The sequence below is a fragment of the Megalobrama amblycephala genome, linkage group LG17, assembly GCF_018812025.1.
Source record: "Megalobrama amblycephala isolate DHTTF-2021 linkage group LG17, ASM1881202v1, whole genome shotgun sequence".
Taxonomy (NCBI): Eukaryota; Metazoa; Chordata; class Actinopteri; order Cypriniformes; family Xenocyprididae; genus Megalobrama; species Megalobrama amblycephala.
Genome location: NC_063060.1, coordinates 311,240 through 337,102, shown reverse-complemented (window position 1 = coordinate 337,102; position 25,863 = coordinate 311,240). Strand labels below are relative to the sequence as shown.

General features: G+C 39.4%; 1 protein-coding gene across 1 annotated transcript; it reads left to right on the top strand.

Moving 5' to 3' along the window:
- The first annotated feature begins 606 nt into the window (after positions 1-606).
- On the top strand, positions 607-25,441 carry LOC125251241 (protein APCDD1-like). Its single transcript, XM_048164216.1, has 6 exons — positions 607-985; positions 13,543-13,726; positions 14,104-14,314; positions 14,430-14,756; positions 19,593-19,914; positions 24,424-25,441. The coding sequence occupies exons 1-6, from the start codon at positions 946-948 to the stop codon at positions 24,861-24,863; spliced, it is 1,524 nt and encodes a 507-aa protein (XP_048020173.1). The 5' UTR covers positions 607-945; the 3' UTR covers positions 24,864-25,441.
- The last annotated feature ends 422 nt before the right edge of the window (positions 25,442-25,863 follow it).

Sequence of the window (25,863 nt, the reverse complement as noted above, 5' to 3'; positions counted from 1 at the left end):
TGTGAAGTTTCAGCTCAAAATCCCCCACAGATCATTTATTAAATCTTGTCAAATTTGCCCCTATTTGGGTGTGAGCAAAAACACGCCATTTTTGTGTGTGTCCCTTTAAATGCAAATGAGCTGCTGCTCCCGCCCCCTTTCCAGAAGAGGGCGGAGCTTTAACAGCTCAACAACAACAAAGCTGGAGAATCTCACGCAGCCAAAATGAGGAAAGTGTTCAGCCTTACATTGTTCAAACCGGAGTCGACACTGATGGAGAGACTCAGGAAGAAGTTACATAACTTTGCAGATGTTGTTTATGATCAAACAGCAACATTACACACTAACTAAAGCTAAAACAGTCAAATCATAATCACTACTTATTTGCAAAATGGAAAGTTTCCTTAATGTTTGGATCCCCAAGATTTTTGTTAAACTTCAGAAATAATGTTTTCAAAACATTTAAAACCAGAAAAAAATAAATGTCCTGTACAGAAATGGCTGCAGGTTCTAACAGGAGGAACTTGAATTGTTCTGAGATCAGGATCTGTTTGATGTGGTGAACAGTGAACACACACACACACACACACACACACACACACACACACACACTCTCTCTCTCTCTCTCTCTCTCTCTCTCTCTCTCAGAAGGCTCAGCGCAGATTCTCTGGAGATCTCCGTCATGGTTTTCCGTGGATTGCTCCATGCTCTCCTGTGGGAACAGTAACTCCTGCTGCAGATCTCTATATTAATCGATGCTTCTGTGTCGCGAGTGTTTCAGATGTTTGTCCTGGCGCGTCGTGCGAGTCTCCAGTGCGTCTGCGCGCGGCGCGCGGCGGGTCGGATGGATGTTGTCGGACTTCTCCTCGCGCAGAGAATCTGAAAAGTTCTGGATAGAAGAGAAACTTCATGTGCGATTAATCTGAGGAAGGAATATTACTGAGCGAAACTCATTCTGTGGGAATAATGATGGCTGCGTCTGTGTTTCTGCTGCTGCTGATGATTGGTGAGTGATTTCATTCATGTTCAATCTGTTTAATACTATGAATTCGTGAAGAGAATATAAATATAATAATTATATAATTTTAAAATGTCGTTAGTATCGCGTATGCTGCAGCCTGTCAATCAAAATACTTAAAGCAAAAGAGTCATTTAAAAAAAATCTTTTTTCTAAATAGTACATTAATTACAACTTAATTCCTATTCAAAGTTGAAAGTGCTCTTTAAAATCGGATTTTCGTCACATTTCAGCATTTGTGTGCTGTTTTATCCTATAAGAAGTTAAATTTCGTCGTGTTAATGTTATTAGATCAAACTGTGTAATTTGTTAAAACAGTAATCGAGTTTGAGCTGTAGTGAAAATCATCAACCACAAACCTTATTCTTCATGATGGCGTGTGAACACTTCTTCAAAACGCTTGTCAGCTTGGATTAAATGTAGTACAGATTCTGTAGTAAGTTAATTAAGTTCAGTTTTATGTATAATAATTGATTAGATCTCAATTAGACCTGTCAGAAATGAACATTTCCTCCTGGAGGGTCATTTTTACACTTAATATTAGTGTCTCTAAAGTCAGATAAATCTAGAAAAGTGTTGTGAAATATATGAAATGTTACATAACTCAGTAATGGGCTGTTTTTGCTCTAAAATATTAAATATCTGGGGCATTTTTGCCTCTTCTGTTCATTTCTGACCCTGTTAGATAGGTGTGTGTGTGAGTGTGTGTGTGTGTGTGGGATATTTTGTACAGGTAAACAAAATACAGAATGTACAAATTGTACTATCAAGGATTCAATAACACACAATGCTGTTTCTCTGCACACATGTGCAATAGATCTCAACAGTGTCACATGGGAAGAGAGAGCAGATTACTGGACTGCGTTTGACCCGTTTCATCAGCTGGAAATGACAAACGTTTGGCAGCCACTTCAAACGGAGCCGAGAGATAAAAAAGATATTTTCATATGCTCTTTCTCTCCAGTGTGTTTAAGAGAATCTAACGTTCAATTAAGTGGCGCATTATAGCAGCCTTTCCCAGCAGCCATAAACCCCGTCGTCAGGGCAGATTAGAGCGTGCTGGGAATTTATAGGGGGAAAACCTCAGGATCAGGTCAAAGAGAAGCCAAGACGGCAACCTTAGGAGCGTCTCACGTGGAGTCGACTGGCTCCGAAACCTTGTTAGATGATGAACAGCATCGAGCTCAAACTGAGTGTCTGATACACGCTGGAAAGAAAGAGAAACTGCAGAACGTCTTTAAAATACTCTTTTATCTTTAGTGAAACTCAATGGGGTCCAATGTCATGTAAACCCTAATGAGTTAAATGATGACAGAATGATGACATTTGTCCTTTTATACAAATGAGCGAAACAACAAACGCCTGATACTTTCTGACATCACAAATGAACATTTACTTCTATTAAGGGGTTTAGAAACGTAATCCAGACACGGTGAGGATGTAAGATAGATCATATTATCTCTAAACAGCAGAATAAACTGACATAAAATTATAAAACATCTGTGAAAAATAAATAATAAATGTAAAAAAAAAAAAAAGGATGATATGACTCCTTTATATATATATTCAAATTCTGATACATAATCACCCAGTTTTCACTCAGGATAATAATTATAGAAAGAAATTGAATTAAACATGAAATTTTGAAAAATCATTTTACAAAATCAATCAAACTTTTACAAAATCAATCAAAATATGTTCTAAGAATGAAGTTATGAAAACATGTTCTCTGAATGTTTTTTTCTTGGTAATGCAAAAGTCAATGAAACATTATTGGAACGTTACTTTTAAATGTTCTAAAAAGTTGTAACATTTAAAAAACGTTCAAACAAACTAAAATGTTAAAACGCATGTTGACGTTTTGAGAACATTATTAACCAGATAAACGTTTCTGGAAGAAGGTTTGCTCATAACTTTGAGAGAACCTTGGCAGAACGTTCGCTGTTAGCTGGTATCCTCCTCTAAATACATGTGCCAGTCTATTCTTATCCACATGAAACCCTTTCCTCCATTGAATCATGCGTCTATTAAAACGTCTACAAGCTCATAAACTTGTATATATAATCAGAATTAACGAGAGGGCCGTTAAAGCGACTCTCCGGAAGAAAGCGTCCCTTCAGACGCAGACGAGGGCCGTGTGGTAAAAAGCTTTCAGATGGAATTGTGTTGTCGACTGTATCCGGACGGAGTGATTCTGGAGCTTGTGTGTTTGTCAGTCGGCCCAGAGCTGTTACCTCAGCGATGGGATCGGGCCAACTGGAAATGTTCTTGGTGGTTTGGTCTCGAGAGCGCTGCGGACGCTTTGATTGAGATAGACGGCCAGCGCTGGGAACGAGAGCGAGTGTTTGGCTCACTTCAGCATTCGCAGCGGAAGGATGAAGATGGTGTGAGAAACAAGACAGAAACAGAATGGAAGTCAGTTCACTGATCCCTCTGAAGAATATTAAATCCATAACTAGATTTTTTGCACTGCAAGAACAAATTAAGTATGTTTACAGTAGCAGTCTGGGCTTGGTCAGATTTTTAAAATGTTATTGAAAGAGTCTCTTCTGCTCATCAAGGATCCATTTATTTGATCAAATCAATACAGTAAAAATTGTGAAATATTTTTACAATGTAAATCAGCTGTTTTCTATGTGAATATATAGTAAAGTGTAATTTATATTCCTGTGATCAAAGCTGAATTTTCAGCATCATTACTCCAGTCTTCAGTGTCACATGATCCTTCAGAAATCATTCTGATATGATGATTTGATGCTCAAAAAACATTTATGATTATTATCAATGTTGAAAAAAGTTCATATTTTTGTGGAAGCTGTGAAACATTTTATTTCTTCATCGCCACGTGAGCAGAAGCAGAGGGTTAATGCGTCCTTCACATGCTGGGTTAAAAACAACCCAAGCAAGAAATGCAGTCATTTTTAAACAATAGTTGAGTTAAATAAAACTATCCAGCAGGTCAATCATTTAACCCAACCACTGAGTTAAAACAACCCAATCACTGGGTTTGTCCATTCCCAACCCAACTTGGGTTGTTTTTAACCCAGCATTTTTTAGAGTGTTGCTGAACGAAAGCATTAAAGGGTTAGTTCACCCAAAAATGAAAATGTGATGTTTATCTGCTTACCCTCAGCGCATCCAAGATGTAGGTGACTTTGTTTCTTTAGTAGAACACAAATGATGATTTTTAACTCCAACCGTTGCCGTCTGTCAGTCGTATAATGCGTGTCAATGGGAACACAATCTATAAGAGTCAAAAAACATGCACAGACATGCGGCTCGTGACGACACATTGATGTTTAAGACACGAAACGATCGGTTTGTGCGAGAAACTGAACAGTATTTATATAATTTTTTACCTCTTACTATGTCCAACTGCACTCCACATCTGGTTAGCGAGGTCAAAAAACACACTCTGATGACGGCAGTGATCTCTCGCGCTTTGCTTCATCACTTCCTCACTAACCAGATGTGGAGGGCAGTTGGACATAGTAAGAGGTAAAAAATTATATAAATACTGTTTAGTTTCTCACACAAACCGATCGTTTCGTGTCTCAGGACATCAATGTGTCGTCACGAGCCGCAGGGTTCAATTTGGATTTGTCTGTGCATGTTTTTTTTTTTTTTTGACTCTTATAGACCAAGTTCCCACTGACACGCATTATACGACTGACAGACGGCAACGGTTGCAGTTAAAAATCATCATTTGTGTTCTACTGAAGAAACAAAGTCACCTACATCTTGGATGCTCTGGGGGTAAGCAGATAAACATCAAATTTTCATTTTTGGGTGAACTATCCCTTTAATTTTTTCACTGTAAAAAAAATATTTGCTGGTTAAACTTAAAGTAACCTGGTTGCCGTCAGACTTTGAGTAATGTATGTGTGAATCCAAATTACACTAAAGCTTCTTTATAATGGAAAAGGGTTTTAAAATGTTCTTCATAGTAAAAAAATGATTCTTGATCACTGAAATGTTGTGTGGGGAACCGAGAATGGTTCTTCTATTGCATCACTGTGAAAACCAGCCTTTATTTTTAAGAGTGTAATCTGCTTTTTACTACAGTAATTCACTGGGTGTCGAACCTCGTTACACACATTATGAGGATGAACGATTTCTGTCCAATTTTCCTGTTGCTTTTGCAGCAGCACTTTTGTTCCTTTTTAGAAACCTTAGAGGATGAAAGAGACTGTGTTTTGCTGGTGTAAAAATATCATCAGGTGAGAGGTTTCATGATCAGGCGTGTTGTGACGGTCAGGCGTGTTGTGAAGATCAGGCGTGTTGTGACGGTCAGGCGTGTTGTGACGGTCAGGCGTGTTGTGACGGTCAGGCGTGTTGTGACGATCAGGCGTGTTGTGACGATCAGGCGTGTTGTGAAGATCAGGCGTGTTGTGACGGTCAGGCGTGTTGTGACGGTCAGGCGTGTTGTGACGATCAGGTGTGTTGTGACGATCAGGCGTGTTGTGACGGTCAGGCGTGTTGTGACGGTCAGGCGTGTTGTGACGATCAGGCGTGTTGTGACGGTCAGGCGTGTTGTGACGATCAGGCGTGTTGTGACGGTCAGGCGTGTTGTGACGGTCAGGTGTGTTGTGACGATCAGGCGTGGTGTGTTGTGACGATCAGGCGTGTTGTGACGGTCAGGCGTGTTGTGACGATCAGGCGTGTTGTGACGGTCAGGCGTGTTGTGACGATCAGGCGTGTTGTGACGGTCAGGCGTGTTGTGACGGTCAGGTGTGTTGTGAAGATCAGGCGTGTTGTGACGGTCAGGCGTGTTGTGGCGGTCATGCGTGTTGTGACGGTCAGGCGTGTTGTGAAGATCAGGCGTGTTGTGACGGTCAGGCGTGTTGTGACGGTCAGGCGTGTTGTGACGGTCAGGCGTGGTGTGTTGTGACGATCAGGCGTGTTGTGACGGTCAGGCGTGTTGTGACGGTCAGGCGTGGTGTGTTGTGACGATCAGGCGTGTTGTGACGGTCAGGCGTGGTGTGTTGTGACGATCAGGCGTGTTGTGACGATCAGGCGTGTTGTGACGATCAGCGTGGTGTGTTGTGACGATCAGGCGTGTTGTGACGGTCAGGCGTGTTGTGACGATCAGGCGTGTTGTGACGGTCAGGCGTGTTGTGAAGATCAGGCGTGTTGTGACGGTCAGGCGTGTTGTGAAGATCAGGCGTGTTGTGACGGTCAGGCGTGTTGTGACGGTCATGCGTGTTGTGACGGTCAGGCGTGTTGTGAAGATCAGGCGTGTTGTGACGGTCAGGCGTGTTGTGACGGTCAGGCGTGGTGTGTTGTGACGATCAGGCGTGTTGTGACGATCAGGCGTGTTGTGACGATCAGGCGTGTTGTGACGGTCAGGCGTGTTGTGACGGTCAGGCGTGTTGTGACGGTCAGGCGTGTTGTGACGGTCAGGTGTGTTGTGAAGATCAGGCGTGTTGTGACGGTCAGGCGTGTTGTGACGGTCATGCGTGTTGTGACGGTCAGGCGTGTTGTGAAGATCAGGCGTGTTGTGACGGTCAGGCGTGTTGTGACGGTCAGGCGTGTGTGTTGTGACGATCAGGCGTGTTGTGACGGTCAGGCGTGTTGTGACGATCAGGCGTGTTGTGACGATCAGGTGTGTTGTGACGGTCAGGTGTGTTGTGACGGTCAGGCGTGTTGTGACGGTCAGGCGTGTTGTGACGGTCAGGTGTGTTGTGAAGATCAGGTGTGTTGTGACGGTCAGGCGTGTTGTGACGGTCAGGCGTGTTGTGACGGTCAGGCGTGTTGTGAAGATCAGGTGTGTTGTGACGGTCAGGCGTGTTGTGACGGTCAGGTGTGTTGTGAAGATCAGGCGTGTTGTGATGGTCAGGCGTGTTGTGACGGTCAGGCGTGTTGTGACGGTCAGGTGTGTTGTGACGGTCAGGCGTGTTGTGACGGTCAGGCGTGTTGTGACGGTCAGGTGTGTTGTGAAGATCAGGGGCCGTATTCACAAAACATCTTAAGGCTAAAAGTAGCTCCTAACTTGCCGATTTAGGAGAAACTCTTAAAAATAATGGGTGTGTCAGTCCTAATTTTAGGAGTCCTAAATTTTTGCTCTAAGGGTATTTCACAAAGCATTTTAGTGCTAAAACTACCTCCTAAGTCTGTGAAACATTAGGAGTAGTCAAGAGGACTTCTAAGTCACTAAGACCAAATCACAGACAGTCCAAATCCAGCCAAAGACACTGAACACCATTGAGGCAATAGTAATAGAGCCTTGGGTGCTGAACCTTTTTCTTCATAAATGCAATACATTTTGATTTATAGATGTGAATCTACAATGAGGCGCCAAAAAAAATCTTTAACAAATAAATAAATATTGTCTGATTACCTGTGGTTTTCATGAGTTCACACTTACAAATGATTGAATACAGTAATATATATATATATATATATATATATATATATATATATATATATATATATATTTATTAACTGTATATACTAGTTTAATTAGTGACACTTAGCTTACATTTTAAAACCTTTATGGCAACAATATGGCAACATTTGTATTTTAAAACCTTTATTTTAATATGGAAACATGACACATCATTCTACAATATTTCTATGATTAAATCACTGACTCCTCCCCCATCAGCCAATCACTGTGTGTTTACTCCATAGCAACGAGGTCAGCCCCGCCCTTACTCTTAGCTTAAGACTTCAGTCTATTCCTTAGTAAAAGTTTGTCTCAGCAGCTTTGTGAATAGCTTTTAAGAGAAAACTCTTAGCTAAGAACTTTTACTGCTATTTAGGAGAACTCTTAGTGGTAAGATAAAATGTTTTGTGAATACGGCCCCAGGTGTGTTGTGACGGTCAGGTGTGTTGTGACGGTCAGGCGTGGTGTGTTGTGACGGTCAGGTGTGTTGTGACGGTCAGGTGTGTTGTGACGATCAGGCGTGTTGTGACGGTCAGGCGTGTTGTGACGGTCAGGTGTGTTGTGACGGTCAGGCGTGTTGTGACGGTCAGGTGTGGTGTGTTGTGACGATCAGGCGTGTTGTGACGGTCAGGCGTGTTGTGACGATCAGGCGTGTTGTGACGGTCAGGCGTGTTGTGACGGTCAGGTGTGTTGTGACGGTCAGGCGTGTTGTGACGGTCAGGTGTGGTGTGTTGTGACGATCAGGCGTGTTGTGACGGTCAGGTGTGTTGTGACGGTCAGGTGTGTTGTGACGGTCAGGCGTGTTGTGACGGTCAGGTGTGGTGTGTTGTGACGATCAGGCGTGTTGTGACGGTCAGGCGTGTTGTGACGATCAGGTGTGGTGTTATGATGGTCAGGCAGTTGGCCAGCGGTCAGCGTCGATGTATGCGCAGGTGCAGACGGCGCTGATGTGTTTCTCAGGAGAGAGATGATGACTTTGATATGAGTGAAGCAGCGGAGCGTTACTAATGTTTCCAGCTGTGCTGGCCGGAGTTTCCCTGGAGAACTTAGTGTTCCGTTAGGATCCAGAATAGATAAACGCGGATGAAGGGTGAATAGGGTAAACATGCAACTAATAAATATCACCATACTTCCACAGCTGTTTGATTACTTGAAGAATGGCAAACATTCTTTCTATTACAAGTTGTTTAAATATATAAAAGAGCGAAATATTTAAACTAAGTCTGACTTCATAATTATGAATATGAATTTTCATGTAGCCTGCACTAGTCAATAAGGAAGATTATGTATTGATCTATAAGTAAGGAAATGTTTTATTTTATTACTAAAACTTAATAAATACTACTGATAATTACTGATAATTAAAGTGTACAAACAAGTGAAAATAACAAAATATACCATAAAGAAGGCCTATATAGAAATGAGGACAAACAAAATGTGTGTAAATGTGTGTTGGCAAATATAAAAACAGACGTCAAAATGTGTAAAATTTTTAAGAAGAACCGACACTATATACAAACATACCGGTTTTATATCATTGGAAACTGCTGCTGCAGTGGGAAAGATGCATGGGAATTAATTTGTGTTTTTTTAATGTGATGTTTAGTTTTTACCCTAAACCTCAGACAGTAACAGACACAAATGTGGACATATTCAAGCATTTGGTTCATGTGATTAAACAGTTCACCCTTTTACAGCAGATTTAGTTCATAAAATAACTGACAGTCGTGACCCAAATATGATGTTCATTTACCATAATAAAATGTACTTTTCACACCATTAGTCGCACACAAACTCAAGCTCCGAGGATCTCCCGTTCTGTGCTCATTTTGAGTGAATTCAGTGAGTTGTTGACTGGAGACTCACTCTGAACGGATCATTAAATCAGTGAGTTGTTAACTAGAGACTCGATTTGAATCAGTGAGTTGTTGACTGGAGACCCGATTTGAATCAGTGAATCGTTTACTGGAGACTCGCTCTGAACGGATCATTAAATCAGTGAGTTGTTAACTGGAGACTCGATTTGATTCAGTGAATCGTTTACTGGAGACTCGCACTGAACGAATCATTAAATCAGTGAGTTGTTAACTAGAGACTCGATTTGAATCAGTGAGTTGTTGACTGGAGACTCGATTTGAATCAGTGAATCGTTCACTGGAGACTCACTCTGAACGGATCATTGAATCAGTGAGTTGTTAACTAGAGACTCGATTTGAATCAGTGAGTTGTTGACTGGAGACTCGATTTGAATCAGTGAATCGTTAACTGGAGACTCGCTTTGAACGGATCATTGAATCAGTGAGTTGTTAACTAGAGACTTGATTTGAATCAGTGAGTTGTTGACTGGAGACTCGATTTGAATCAGTGAATCGTTCACTGGAGACTCACTTTGAACAGATCATTGAATCAGTGAGTTGTTAACTAGAGACTTGATTTGAATCAGTGAGTTGTTGACTGGAGACTCGATTTGAATCAGTGAATCGTTCACTGGAGACTCACACTGAACAGATCATTGAATCAGTGAGTTGTTAACTAGAGACTCGATTTGAATCAGTGAATCATTAACAGGAGACTCACTCTGAGCGGATCATTGAATCAGTGAGTTGTTGACATGAGAACAGATGCTATCGGGTTGATTGAAAAGAATCAGCTTGTTCACGAATCAGACACTGCTATCACGTCTCTGAGCGAGTGACAACTTCTTGTTCAAAATAACGAGAAACGGTGTGGTTTTTATGAAACGTAGTGGAGTAAAAAGTATGATATTATGCTTTGGAATATAGTGAAGTAAAAGTAAAAGTTTCCCTAAATATGGTTCTTTAAGGAACCAAAAATGGTTCTTCTATGGTTTCCCTGTGAAAAGCCTTTATTTTCAAGAGTGAAGGTAAATGGTGGACGCTTTGAGGTGATTATTTCAGCTCTATTTCATGGTTGAAATGATTTAACGTTGTTATTTTGGAGCCTGAAGTGCTGCATGCTCTCTTGACTCTGATTCAGGCAGATGTAGTTTACTGTACTGTAATAAAGTTTCCTACTTTAGGAATATATTTGATGATGTTTCTGTTGCCATAACGCAGATCTTGGGATGGAATGCGTGGAATACAGACCTGAAGCCTCAGGCACTGAAATTCTTTAATTTCCGAGGTTTTAGTCTGAAGCTATTCGAGGTTTTTCTCCTTTCATCTGGCGTCCTTATGCAGGTCCTGATCACGGGCCAGAAATGTGTTTGGTGTTATCTCAACCATCAGCTTTATTTTCTCCGAGTGTCATTATACGGAATTTAAAAATGAATTATAATACCTCATCTCTATCCAAAGCACCAGCTCATTCCCACAGTCATTAAAGGTTTTTGTATCCTCTAACGTTCACATTGACTCTCTGAAATGTGTGTTGTGTTTCTACACAGTTTCTCTCTGGAATTATTCTTTCCATTCAGTTTGAATTAGGCCATGTGATCTAAATATGTGCAGTCAGTATCTTTAAAGCCTTGTGTCATTACAGGGTGTACTTGCAGATCTGATTACTGACATTCATGTGTACATTTCTCATGTATTTACAATATGAATTAACCCTTTCAGTACTAACATAAGATGAAATTATAACTGATAATTCAAAGAACTACATTAAAATGATTTAAAAAATAATCTTAACCCTTTCATGCATAAAAGTCACTATAGTGGACAGCTATTCAAAAAGCATTTCCTTGCGTATGCATGGGTATTGATGGTATAGTTGCACATCATCTTCTACAGTGTATTCTAGTGCATCCTCCTATACACTGCCACCAAGTGGCAAGCCGTTGTATGTCAAATTTTTTCCCCTCCAAACCAAGATGGCCGATGGCCAGTCAGAAATGCCAAATTGCTCTGGAATATCTATCCATTCCTTCTGTCCTAGGAGTCTCTTGCGGGTAAAAAAAAATGTTGTGGACATCATGCATCAATAGCTATATTTCTACAATTCATACTATCACTGTGTCTTGTTTTTGAAAATACTTCATTTGCAGTATCTTTTTGACTGTAAATAAATGTTTTTGTGTTATTAGAATGTAATTTGCATTAACATCAAAAAGTAATGTGATTACGTAATACTTTTTGTAATGTGTTACTTTACTCGTTACATCAAAAAGTTATCTGACCACGTAATGCACGTTACTTGTAATGCGTTACTTTACTTGTAACATCAAAAAGTAATCTGATTATGTAATGCACGTTACTTGAAATGTTACTTTACTTGTTACATCAAAAAGTAATCTGATTACGTTATGCATGTTACTTGTCATACATTACTCGTTACTTCAAAAAGTAATCTGATTACATAATGTGTTACTTGTAATACATTACTCATTACTTCAAAAAGTAATCTGATCACGTAATTGTTACTTGTAATACATTACTCGTTACATCAAAAAGTAATCTGATTACGTAATGCACGTTACTTGTAATGCGTTACTTTACTCGTTACATCAAAAAGTAATTTGATTACGTAATGCACGTTACTTGTAATGCGTTACTTTACTCGTAACATCAAAAAGTAATTTGGTTACGTAATGCACGTTACTTGTAATGCGCTACTTTACTCGTTACATCAAAAAGTAATCTGGTTACGTAATGCACGTTACTTGTAATGCGTTACTTTACTCGTAACATCAAAAAGTAATCTGGTTACGTAATGCACGTTACTTGTAATGCGTTACTTTACTCGTTACATCAAAAAGTAATCTGGTTACGTAATGCACGTTACTTGTAATGCGTTACTTTACTCGTTACATCAAAAAGTAATCTGGTTACGTAATGCACGTTACTTGTAATGCGTTACTTTACTCGTTACATCAAAAAGTAATCTGATTACGTAATGCACGTTACTTGTAATGCGCTACTTTACTCGTTACATCAAAAAGTAATCTGGTTACGTAATGCACGTTACTTGTAATGCGTTACTTTACTCGTAACATCAAAAAGTAATCTGATTACGTAATGCACGTTACTTGTAATGCGTTACTTTACTCGTAACATCAAAAAGTAATCTGATTACGTAATGCACGTTACTTGTAATGCGTTACTTTACTTGTAACATCAAAAAGTAATCTGATTACGTAATGCACGTTACTTGTAATGCGCTACTTTACTCGTTACATCAAAAAGTAATCTGGTTACGTAATGCACGTTACTTGTAATGCGTTACTTTACTCGTTACATCAAAAAGTAATCTGGTTACGTAATGCACGTTACTTGTAATGCGTTACTTTACTCGTTACATCAAAAAGTAATCTGGTTACGTAATGCACGTTACTTGTAATGCGTTACTTTACTCGTTACATCAAAAAGTAATCTGGTTACGTAATGCATGTTACTTGTAATGCATTACTTTACTTGTAACATCAAAAAGTAATCTGATTACGTAATGCACGTTACTTGTAATGCGCTACTTTACCTGTTACATCAAAAAGTTATCTGGTTACGTAATGCACGTTACTTGTAATGCGTTACTTTACTCGTAACATCAAAAAGTAATCTGATTACATAATGCACGTTACTTGTAATGTGTTACTTTACTTGTTACATCAAAAAGTAATCTGATTACGTAATGTGTTACTTCTAATACATTACCCCATCACTGCTCATTTCAGATGATATTGCATTTGCAATATTTCACATTTCATTCTTTATTTAACCAAGTGTAAAAAACTCATTGCGATTGACATTTATATTTTTTATATATATTTTATAGTTTTCACATGATTTTATGTAATTTTATTGATTGATTTGTTAAATATACACAATATTGCTGTGTTATTACTGTATTATGTTTAAACCATAAACGCATGTGGGTCACTCAAGTGGACATCTGGAAATCTCTTTGAAAAGTATGCATAAAAAAATTACATTTCAAATCTTGTTTTTCATGCCCTAAGAGCAATAAAAACACAGGAAAAAATCTTGACTGAGGTTATCATAATTCATGCATAAGGAATCTAATAATCATAACACATGCATAAGAAAAAAAAAATAAAATAAATAAAAAGAAACATTTCATTCTTTCATTATATATACAAATATTAGATGATAGATAGCTAGATAGATAGATAGATAGATAGATAGATAGATGGATGTCCTGTTAACGCTCCTCTAAGCCGTCGCTGTGGTTGTTTCCTCAGGGTGTGTGAAGGGCTCGTCTCTGCTCGTCTCTGACAGTCGTTCCCCTCGGCTGGCGCTGGAGAAGAGTCTCGGCTGGCCGTCTAAAGACACGCAGTGCCTCCACATGCTGAAACATCTGCACAACGGCGCCCGCATCACTGTCCAGATGCCGCCCAACATCGAAGGCCACTGGGTGTCCACTGGGTGAGAGCGTGAGAGATCTTAAGCAGTTCAGCTTTGAGTTTTCTTTTGATTTAAAAGACAATTAGTATATACTATTGTGTCGTATATCCGAGTGAAACGCTTCGCAAACAAGAACAAATGTAGGGCGGGGCTTGATTTTGTCTGTGGGGAATTGATTGGATGGTTGTGGTTTGCTATTGGCGGATCTCATGTGAGTGACAGGTTGCCCCGCCCTCATCATCAGAGAAGAGGAGAGATGCTGCAAGAGGAAGATATTCTGATTCAAGATTATGAGGAACATGAATTTAACACAATAATGATAAATCATTTATAAAAAACACTGCAAAAGTGCTGAATGTCAAGTCTCTGTCGTCTCTCTCTCTGTTCCCTCATGGCAGCTGTGAGGTTCGGCCCGGTCCGGAGTTTCTCACTCGCTCGTATCGCTTCTTTCACAACAACACCTTCCAGGCTCACCAGTTCTACTACTCCGACAACCACTGCACCGTCCCGACCTACACGCTGCTGGTCCGGGGCCGACTGCGCCTCCGACAGGCGTCCTGGATCGTACGGGGCGGAACGGAGGCCGACTACCAGATCCACAGCACACAGGTGTAGAAATATTAAATACATGTTTACATGTGGAGATTCTGTTATTTTCCTGGTTCTTTCTGTGAAGCTGTACTGTGTAAAGCGCTGTAGGAATAAACGCGTCTCGACTCGTCAGGTGGTGTGTCACTCGGCGTCGGTGGCGAAAGAGCTCGGTCAGAGGCTGAACCGCAGCTGCAGAGGCTCCTCGCGTGAGTTCGGGTCCTGGCTGCCGAACGTGAGTTACGAGCTGTGGAGCGACGAGGGCGGCTGCGACTGCGACTGCTCCAGAGGCCTGAACTTCGCCATGCACGAGCTGCAGCTGCTGCGGATGGAGAAGCAGCACCTGCATCATCACCTGGATCAGCTGGTGGAGGAGCTGTACCTGGGCGACATCCACACCGAACCCGCGCAGAGGATGTACTACAGACCCTCCAGCTATCAGGCCGCGCTGCAGAACGCCCTGGTGAGAATCATTCTCTTTCGAGCCGTACTGTACTTCAAGTTCTTGTTTCTTATGAACATTATTTATTGAACAAAGCTGACTGATACACAGTTCTGTCACTGTATGCTTTTATGTTGCGGGCCGGTTATTTTATAAAAGTATTAACCTACTTGAGGTCATGTGATGGTAAAACAGCACAGAGATGTCTAAGAATATGTAAAAGAAAATACTTTTTATAGGCTTGAACTTTTTTTTTTTTCATAAAAAAGCAATTTACAAATTTACAAAGACATCAATTAAAAAACTTATTATTATTAATTATAAAAAAATGATGATTCATTACAAAAACTTAGATTTTAAAAACTTAAACATAATTTACAATAATATTACATAAATATTATTACATAAAATATAAATAAATAGAAAATAGAAAAATAAATATAAATAAATATTACATAAATAAAAAAAGCAATTATACATTTACAGAAAGTTTTAAACATTAATATTATTAATTACAAAAATTATTATTGTTATTATTCATTACAAGAATATTATTTTTAATATTAATAATACACATTAAATATACACATACACAAAATATACATTAGCATTCATTACAAAAAGTATATTAATATTATAAAAATATGTTAACGTCCTAAAAAAAGGAAAACATATAGCAAACATAAAACATTAGGTTTTGTTTTTCATTAAAAAGCAATTTTATTTTTTATTATTATTATTATTATTCATTACAAAAATGTATTTTTATTATTTTTATTAATTATAAAAACTTTATTATTCATTATAAAAATACATTATAATTCATTTCAAAAACTTATATTATTATTATGAAAATATGTAAACTTTAAAAAAAAATATATATATATATATATAGCAAACATCAAACAGTAGGTTTTTTCATTAAAAAGCAATTTACAAATTTATTTTTTTAAAGAAAATATTTACAAAATGGATTATTATTAATTACAAAACATATTATTATTATTTATTACAAAAAATATATTATTATTATTGTTACTATTATTTAAATTTTTATTATTTAAACATTATTTTTATTATTTAAACATTATTCACTACAGAAATGCATTTTTATTCAATACAAAAAATCGTATTATTATTAATTACAAAAACAAAAACCTATTTTTATTAAAATATGTAAATATCCTTAAAAAAGGAAAAAAATATAGCGAACATTAAAAAGCAATTTACTAATTTACATTAAAAAATACAATTTCTAAAAAAAAAAATATTATTATTATTATTATTCATTAAAAACGCATTGTTATTTATAGATGTAGTGTTGTCATGTAAACTGCAGTTAATCGCCGTCACTTTAATAAGCAGCTCGTGACGGTGACGTTACTGGAGTGTTTTCTGAGACGGAGATCCGAGAGGATCCTCCATCTGTCATGAGAGGATGAGGCGAGGTTTGAGCTCAGGACGACGGATCCTTCACTGACGCCGAGATGTACGAGCGCAGGGTTATCGCCGCTCGGCTCTGTTTACGTCTCAGTCGCTCGCTCTCCATCACGGCCGCAGGAAGTGATGTGAAGTGTTTAGCTTTCTGCTCCACTGATCCTTCTTTTGGCAGAGTTTTACAGGGAGGGTCGCAATAATAATCATAAAAGAGAAGACGGCCTCTGCTGTTGAAATAAACCAAACCTCATTCTGGGTGAAATAACGTCGCAGCGCTCGCTCAGAGTAAATACTGCACGGGTTTGAGGCTCCGTCTCGTGTTTTCTCTCAGTAAGAGTCCAAGACTTTGACCCGCAGATCTGACGAACAAAATAATAAGTTTAAGAGAAGGCATGTTTCTTCGTTTAACTAGTTGCTTTTGTGACACAAACCATCTCCGGGCGACATGAGCTCGTAAAACATTTAATATAGAAATTCCTCTTTATGGAAAGATGTTTATTCTTTCATGTGCTGTTAAACATGGTTTGCAGAATCAGCCACAAGAGCACTGAAGAACACGCTGCCGTTCTCATTCAGGCCGTAACAACAGAAGAATGCCGCCCGTCGGCCTCAAGCATGTGGCATCCATTTCAATCCCATCAGGCAGCGCTTTGAAGCATGACGTCATCTCGCTGCCATTAAAGCCGCCCTCATTAACAGAGCTTTCCTTATTTAGCCACTTGACCGACATGATTGCAATTCCATCCCTGAATCTCAAATAGCAGCCGTATCCTCATTCCGTGTCCCAGAAGTCTTTGGGAGTGCCGGTGTGTTCATTGGTGGTTTTCAGGGCGGATCTGAGTCATGTGACCACGTGACGGCGCCGCTCTCACACTCATTGCATTACACCAGATTTCTAACGTACATCATTTATAAACGAAAGCGACACAGGACAGTTTATTTGATCCAATTATTATTGCCTCGTCGTTATTATATTTGTATTTTAAGTATATGTGTTTTTAAGTAAATGTATTTCAGTGGCTGTTGTTCATTTAATTCTGTTTTTATTACCACAAAAAATGATCCGATTAATTATCGACCGACTGATTACTCGATTAATCGTTAGATTAGTTAAAACATTTAAAGGTGCCGTAGAACGTGTTTTCAAAAGATGTAATATAAGTCTAAGGTGTCCCCTGAATGTGTCTGTGAAGTTTCAGCTCAAAATACCCCATAGATTTTTTTAAATTAATTTTTTTTAACTGCCTATTTTGGGGCATCATTAACTATGCACCGATTCAGGCTGCAGCCCCTTTAAATCTCACGCTCCCTGCCCTCCTGAGCTCTCGACTATAAGTGCAGTTATACAGTGCATAAACAAAGTTCACACAGCTAATATAACCCTCAAATGGATCTTTACAAGACGTTCGTCATTCATGCTGCATGCATGCATTGATTCCTGTGAGTATAGTATTTATTTGGATGTTTACATTTGATTCTGAATGAGTTTGAGGCTGTATGGCGCTGCTTGCTTTAGAAACAGCCGTACTCTGCTTCCTTACACACACCACTCTTTCGTAAGGTTTGGAAAGGTTGAAGTGCATCACAAGTGTGTTTGCAGTGGACTGTTTACATTAATCTCACATCATAAAAGCGTTCTGAGCTGCGAGTACATTGTCAGACTCAGCCGAACGCACGAGCGCTCTTCTTCATGAGCATTTGAGTGTGTGCATAAAAAATAGCCTAGAGCGCCATCTGCTGTTAAAACTAAAGCCGCGGTCACACTAGACTTTGTACGTGCAAAATTTTCTTCGGATGCTGTAAGGGTCGTGATATGACGTCACGGTCTACAGCGTCTTTTTTATAAACATGAATTCAACACATAACTTAAAGTAATACATTCAAAATGTAAAAATATAGAACCTACTCGACTTTACTGCAAAAAAATCATTCTTTTAATACAACCAAGAGGTCATGCCGTGACGAATCGATCTTCTACTTGGTCGCACGTCTTCACGTGATGCGAATTCGCAGGTCATAAAACTTGAACTTTGGAACGCAGCGAAATGCGGAATTTTTTCGCACGAGCTTGTGTTTCCAGTCTGACACATTTGCATGCGTTTGAATGGAACTCAATGGAACGAAATGTGCAGTGTGACCGCACCTTAAGCTCAGAAAAACAAAATTGCGATGCATTTGGAAAATATCAGAAACGATCCACGAATTGCGATGCATCGATAGTATTGTCCCAGCCCTAGTGTAAATGTAAATATAGATTAATGCTTATTAAAGTTACATTAGTTATTCAGTCAAGAGCATTGAGTGATTTTTTTGCAGTGAGTCTGTTGTTTGATAAACATTAAAAACACAAAGAGCAGCAGAAATATTAGGCTGCTGTCACTTTAAGACCGAATGCACGGATCCAATATACTGATACTGTACACGTGTGTTTACTTTCTCAACTTTTTACGTTTGCTCAAGACATAACCAACTATGGATACTCGCCAAGATGGGCATTTTGATATAATTTTGTGTGAAATTGTCTGTTCAAGTGAAAGACATGAAAGAGAACTCAGTTCAGTATTCGCGTGCTGCCAGACGCTTCGATGTGCAGTTTGCGCAGACAAAACTTCTCACACACATGCTCAAGTTATCTTTCACAGATTCTTGCGCTTGAATGTTTAAATTGGCAAGGCTTAAAAACACGTGCAAATAATAAACCGTCATGTCGTCGCAGCACTGGTCCGATCGGGATGTGAAAGTTCTGTCCACAAGCCCTGCATGTGCAATTTGTTCGCATATGCAACTGATTTAGACGGTTGATACATTATTTATAGTTTTTGCAGTTTGAATATATTTAGTTTTTGCAGTTTGAAAGTGTCATTTATAGTTTGAATGTCTAACTTAGAGTTTTTACCAACTAAAGTGAATGAATAATTGCAGTTGAATTCATTCACTGCTCCCACATGACAGCTAGGATAATATACCGCTAACATGTGCATATACAGTATATATTAAATGTAGAAATTAAGTTTATACTATAAAATATTGTGACCTCAAAATTCTTATAGAAATGATGTACTTATATTTATCTTTTTAATTACTCTTTTAATTTTCTTAAACATTTCATTCATAAATGTAATCATTGCTTTGCTATTCTTTGCTACACTTAAAAAATGCAATAACATACTATAAGATTCAATTATGAACTAATAGACCATTCAGATTCAAATATAAACATGCATTAGAGACACAGAAGCACTTCAGTGAATATTTTTGTAGCTTCACACATGAATGAGTGTCACAGATAAAGTCAGTGTAATTGATTGGTTGATCTGATTGATGACTGATCATCACTGCATGCTTTATATCCAGAGCCTCAGAAGATAATCAGATCTCATAATCACATCAGTCTAATCTAATCCGCTCATCTGTTCTCAGAATCACGATCACAGCTGCATCGCCTGCCGGATCGTCTCCCGCTCGGACGCCTTCCACCCGCCCGTCCTCCCGCCGCGGCCGGACCTGACGGTGAGTCTTCACGGGCACTGGGCGTCCCGGCGCTGCGAGGTCCGGCCGGAGGTTCTGTTCCTCACGCGCCACTTCATCTTCCACGACAACAACAACACGTGGGAGGGGCGTTACTACCACTATTCTGACCCGGTCTGCAAACACCCGACCTTCAGCATCTACGCCAGAGGACGCTACAGCCGCGGGCTTCATTCCACACGCGTGATGGGCGGCACCGAGTTTGTGTTCAAAGGTGAGATTCAGCTCTTCTGACATCATAACTCAGAGCTCCACATTTAGCCTCGTCATGTGATTAAATCCAGTAAAAATGTTGCTTGTGATCTAAATATAATTTATTCTGATGCAATATTCTAATCAGTGTTCTGTCAGCTCTGACATATTTAAATCTGCATATTTGTGATATTTACCCTGAGGGCATTTTTTGTTTTTTTTCACCTTTATAAAGGGCATTTTTCTCCCTAATCTTATTAAATGTATGAATGTACAATGTATGTATTTTTATTAATAAGCAATTTAATAAATGTTTATTGTTTAATTATTATTCATTAAACTTATTAATAAATATTAATTTCCAACATACTTTGGGTTCATTTTAAGCAACAATCACAGTAATTTTCAAACAATAGTTGAGTTAAATAAAACTACCCAGCAGGTTGGGTCAAACATTTAACCCAACTACTGGGTTAAAACAACCCATTCGCTGGGTTAAAACACCCAATTGCGAGGTTAAAACAACCCAACCGCTGAGTTAAAACAACCCAATCGCTGGGTTAAAACAACCCATTCGCTGGGTTAAAACACCCAATTGCGAGGTTAAAACAACCCAACCGCTGAGTTAAAACAACCCAATCGCTGGGTTAAAACAACCCAATCGCTGGGGAATAGTTTGTTTTAACCCAGCAATTGGGTTGTTTTAACTCAGCGATTGGGCTGTTTTAACCCAGCGATTGGGTTGTTTTAACCCAGCTGTTTGGTTGTTTTAACCCCAGCGAATAGTTTGTTTTAACCCAGAGATTGGGTTGTTTTAACTCAGCGATTGGGCTGTTTTAACCCAGCTGTTTGGTTGTTTTAACCCCAGCGGTTGGGTTGTTTTAACCTAGCAATTTGTTTTAACCCAGCGATTGGGTTGTTTTAACTCAGCGGTTGGGTTGTTTTAACCTAGCAATTGGGTGTTTTAACCCAGCGATTGGGTTGTTTTAACCCAGCTGTTTGGTTGTTTTAACCCCAGCGAATAGTTTGTTTTAACCCAGCGATTGGGCTGTTTTAACCCAGCGATTGGGTTGTTTTAACCCAGCGGTTGGGTTGTTTTAACCTAGCAATTGGGTGTTTTAACCCAGCGATTGGGTTGTTTTAACCCAGCTGTTTGGTTGTTTTAACCCCAGCGAATAGTTTGTTTTAACTCAGTGGTTGGGTTGTTTTAACTCAGCGATTGGGTTGTTTTAACTCAGCGGTTGGGTTGTTTTAACTCAGCGATTGGGCTGTTTTAACTCAGCGATTGGGTTGTTTTTAACCCAGCGATTGGGTTGTTTTAACTCAGCCCAATCGCTGAGTTAAAACAACCCAATCTCTGGGTTAAAACAAACTATTCGCTGGGGTTAAAACAACCAAACAGCTGGGTTAAAACAACCCAATCGCTGGGTTAAAACAGCCCAATCGCTGAGTTAAAACAACCCAATCGCTGGGTTAAAACAACCCATTCGCTGGGTTAAAACACCCAATTGCGAGGTTAAAACAACCCAACCGCTGAGTTAAAACAACCCAATCGCTGGGTTAAAACAACCCAATCGCTGGGGAATAGTTTGTTTTAACCTAGCAATTGGGTTGTTTTAACTCAGCGATTGGGTTGTTTTAACTCAGCGGTTGGGTTGTTTTAACCTAGCAATTGGGTGTTTTAACCCAGCGATTGGGTTGTTTTAACTCAGCGGTTGGGTTGTTTTAACCTAGCAATTGGGTGTTTTAACCCAGCTGTTTGGGTTGTTTTAACCCCAGCGAATAGTTTGTTTTAACCCAGAGATTGGGTTGTTTTAACTCAGCGATTGGGCTGTTTTAACCCAGCTGTTTGGTTGTTTTAACCCCAGCGAATTAGTTTGTTTTAACCCAGCGATTGGGTTGTTTTAACCTAGCAATTGGGTGTTTTAACCCAGCGATTGGGTTGTTTTAACCCAGCTGTTTGGTTGTTTTAACCCCAGCGGTTGGGTTGTTTTAACCTAGCAATTGGGTGTTTTAACCCAGCGATCGGGTTGTTTTAACCTAGCAATTGGATGTTTTAACCCAGCGATTGGGTTGTTTTAACCCAGCTGTTTGGTTGTTTTAACCCCAGCGAATAGTTGTTTTAACTCAGCGGTTGGGTTGTTTTAACTCAGCGATTGGGTTGTTTTAACTCACGGTTGGGTTGTTTTCAGCGGTTGGGTTGTTTTACTCACGGTTGGGTTGTTTTAACCTAGCAATTGGGTGTTTTAACCCAGCGGTTGGGTTGTTTTAACTCAGCGATTGGGTTGTTTTAACTCAGCGATTGGGTTGTTTTAACTCAGCGGTTGTGTTGTTTTAACCTAGCAATTGGGTGTTTTAACTCAGCGATTGGGTTGTTTTAACTCAGCGATTGGGTTGTTTTAACTCAGCGGTTGGGTTGTTTTAACTCAGCGATTGGGTTGTTTTAACTCAGCGATTGGGTTGTTTTAACTCAGCGGTTGGGTTGTTTTAACCTAGCAATTGGGTGTTTTAACCCAGCGATTGGGTTGTTTTAACCTAGCGGTTGGGTTGTTTTAACCTAGCAATTGGGTGTTTTAACCCAGCGGTTGGGTTGTTTTAACCTAGCAATTGGGTGTTTTAACCCAGCGATCGGGTTGTTTTAACCTAGCAATTGGGTGTTTTAACCCAGCGATTGGGTTGTTTTAACTCAGCGGTTGGGTTGTTTTAACCTAGCAATTGGGTGTTTTAACCCAGCGGTTGGGTTGTTTTAACTCAGCGATTGGGTTGTTTTAACTCAGCGATTGGGTTGTTTTAACTCAGCGGTTGGGTTGTTTTAACCTAGCAATTGGGTGTTTTAACCCAGCGGTTGGGTTGTTTTAACTCAGCGATTGGGTTGTTTTAACTCAGCGGTTGGGTTGTTTTAACTCAGCGATTGGGTTGTTTTAACTCAGCGGTTGGGTTGTTTTAACCTAGCAATTGGGTGTTTTAACCCAGCGATTGGGTTGTTTTAACTCAGCGGTTGGGTTGTTTTAACCTAGCAATTGGGTGTTTTAACCCAGCGGTTGGGTTGTTTTAACCTAGCAATTGGGTGTTTTAACCCAGCGGTTGGGCGGGTTGTTTTAACCTAGCAATTGGGTGTTTTAACCCATTGGGTGAGCGGTTGGGTTGTTTTAACCTAGCATTGGGTGTTTTAACTGTTGGGTTGTTTTAACCTAGCAATTGGGTGTTTTAACCCAGCGATTGGGTTGTTTTAAACGGTTGGGTTGTTTTAACCAGCAATTGGGTGAGCGGTTGGCTTTAACCTAGTTGTTTTAACCCAGCGGTTGGGTTGCTTTAACCTAGCAATTGGGTGTTTTAACCCAGCGATTGGGTTGTTTTAACCCAGCGATTGGGTTGTTTTAACCCACCTGTTTGGTTGTTTTAACCCCAGCGAATAGTTTGTTTTAACTCAGTGGTTGGGTTGTTTTAACCCAGCATTTTTTAGAGACACTATAAGGCTGCTACCAATCAAATTAAATATTTTACTATGAAAAATTACTGCATTAAATAATGTTATAAGACGGTTCAAATAAATTTTAGAAAGGTTTTATATTATAGAAATATATTTTGAAAATTCAAATAAAAATGTTGGGGGAAAAAAATATACTTTTAAACATGAAATTAAACCGTACAGTAGGTGGCAGCAGGTGACCATCTTAATGAGTGAGTCAATGAGTCATTCATTCAAACGATTCATTTAAACGGCTGATTGATTCAAGAATGAGGCAGTTGTTTATGAATGGGTGATTGAATCATTGACTCAACCGATTCATTCAACACACTGAATCGCTGAAAGTGTTTCTGTGAGATGCGCTATGGTTCTGCTGTGATCTTTGTTTGGAACTATTTTCCATAATATAAATGTGACTTATTATTAACTACTTGTTTATTGAACTGTCGTATGAAATTAGTGTCATATTTTCAATCGTGATGTATTCAGGAAGACAGGACTCTTGGTCGTGTGATGTTGCTTAACTGTATCATATGTTATAAATATAAAAACTCTACATTTTTAACGCAGTATGTTTACTTTATGGAAAAATAATGCAATTAAAATAATTTAGCTCAATTAACACACTATTTAACGCAATTAGATGATTCCGTATGCTTTCGAGATGATCGGTCTGTGTAGCGCTGCTTCAAGTCGAACACACCTGGTGTTTCGTTTCTGAATGAATCTGCGTTTTGAACGAATCAATCTGGTGAACAATGATTCAATGACTCATTCATAAAGAGAGCCATTTACTTAATTCCTGAATGAATCAGCTGTTTGTTTGAATGAATGAATGATTCAATTACTTATTCATTTAGACATTTACCGCCACTTACTGTTTGAGTTTCTTATTTAGAGTATTACTTCATTAAAAAATAATTTCATATTTTGGAGTTAGTTTGCACAAAAATAAAAATTCTTTACATTTACAATGTATGAATTTACTGTATGACATACTGTTAATAGACTTTAATTATATAAAATATACAACAAACTAATGGTCCGTTTCTGACCCTCCAGTGAACCACATGCGTGTGATGCCCATGGATCTCGCCACCACCTCGCTGCTGAACGTCTTCGATGGAAACGAGTGTGGCGTTCAGGGCTCGTGGCAGGTGGGCGTGGAACAGGACGTGACTCCGACCAATGGCTGCGTGGCGCTGGGGATCCGCCTCCCGCACACGGAGTACGAGCTCTTCCGCATGGAGCAGGACGCTCACGGCCGATACCTGCTGTACAACGGCCAGCGGCCCAGCGACGGCTCCAGCCCGGACCGGCCCGAGAAAAGAGCCACGTCCTACCAGATGCCCTTGCTCCAGTGCAGGTCAGAGGTCAGCGCGGGTCACGGCGCAGAGCGGCCGCAGCGGCTGAGCAACGGTTGCCGGGGCGGTTACCATGACGACCTGGCAACGACACTGGCGGCGGTTTCAAGTTTGGCGTTCATGGGTTTGTTCGGCTGAAGGACGAGAGCAGATGATTCTGTACATGTTGACTTGACCCAGAATGCACTTGAGGGACAAATGTGGGACGAATGAAAACTGCTGCACAACAATAACCGCACTTTACTAGAACGAAGTTCACTTCTGACGAGATTTTATTTCCTGAAACACGTAAACGAGTCCTGGAGGGAAAACACTCTCCGAAGTGAAGATTCTGTCATTATTTATTCACTTTCTTTTCCAACAAATCAGAGGCCAGGAGCCTCATTCATGTGTGTGTGTGTGTGTGTGTGTGTGTGTGTGTGTGTTTGACTCTGCTGTATGATTAAATCTGATCATATCTGTGTTTTATAATCGGGGCTCCTGGACTGTCAAAAACACTATAAATATTAGGGCTGGGTATCGAGACAATTTTCACAGTTCGATTTGATTACTATTCACATGCTTTCGATTCGATTCAATTACGATATCAATTCGATATCGATTATTTTGGATGCAGTATTTCAGTTTCAGTTCATGGTAAATTTTCTAGAGGAAAGAAATCTCAACTAATGCTGTAAACTACACATGAGAATCAGTTGGTGCTACTATAATAATATTGAAGGTTAAATTAACTTATGTACAAACACTTAAATTACACTCAATGATGTTTTTATTATAAATAAAGTTTAGAATTACATAATCATATTTCTACTCCAATTCATTTTTTTTGAAATATAAACATTTAAATTGCGGCTGTCAGAACTGATTTATTCAAACATGCATTAAATATTGAAGAACATTAAAAATTATAATGAATATGTAACAGTGCATAGCTATATTTATCTTTCTAGAGTCACTTTTCTAGCTGACTAATGAGTTTATGGTCACTGAATATGTTTTTCTGAGGTAAATGTGACGTCACGTGACATTGAAGCTGTTTTATTGAGTCTTTCCGAGGTTGAAGCACTGATTGAGCGATTACACGAGACATGATACGGATTTCAGTAAGTTGTACTGTATATTTTAACATACCTTCAGA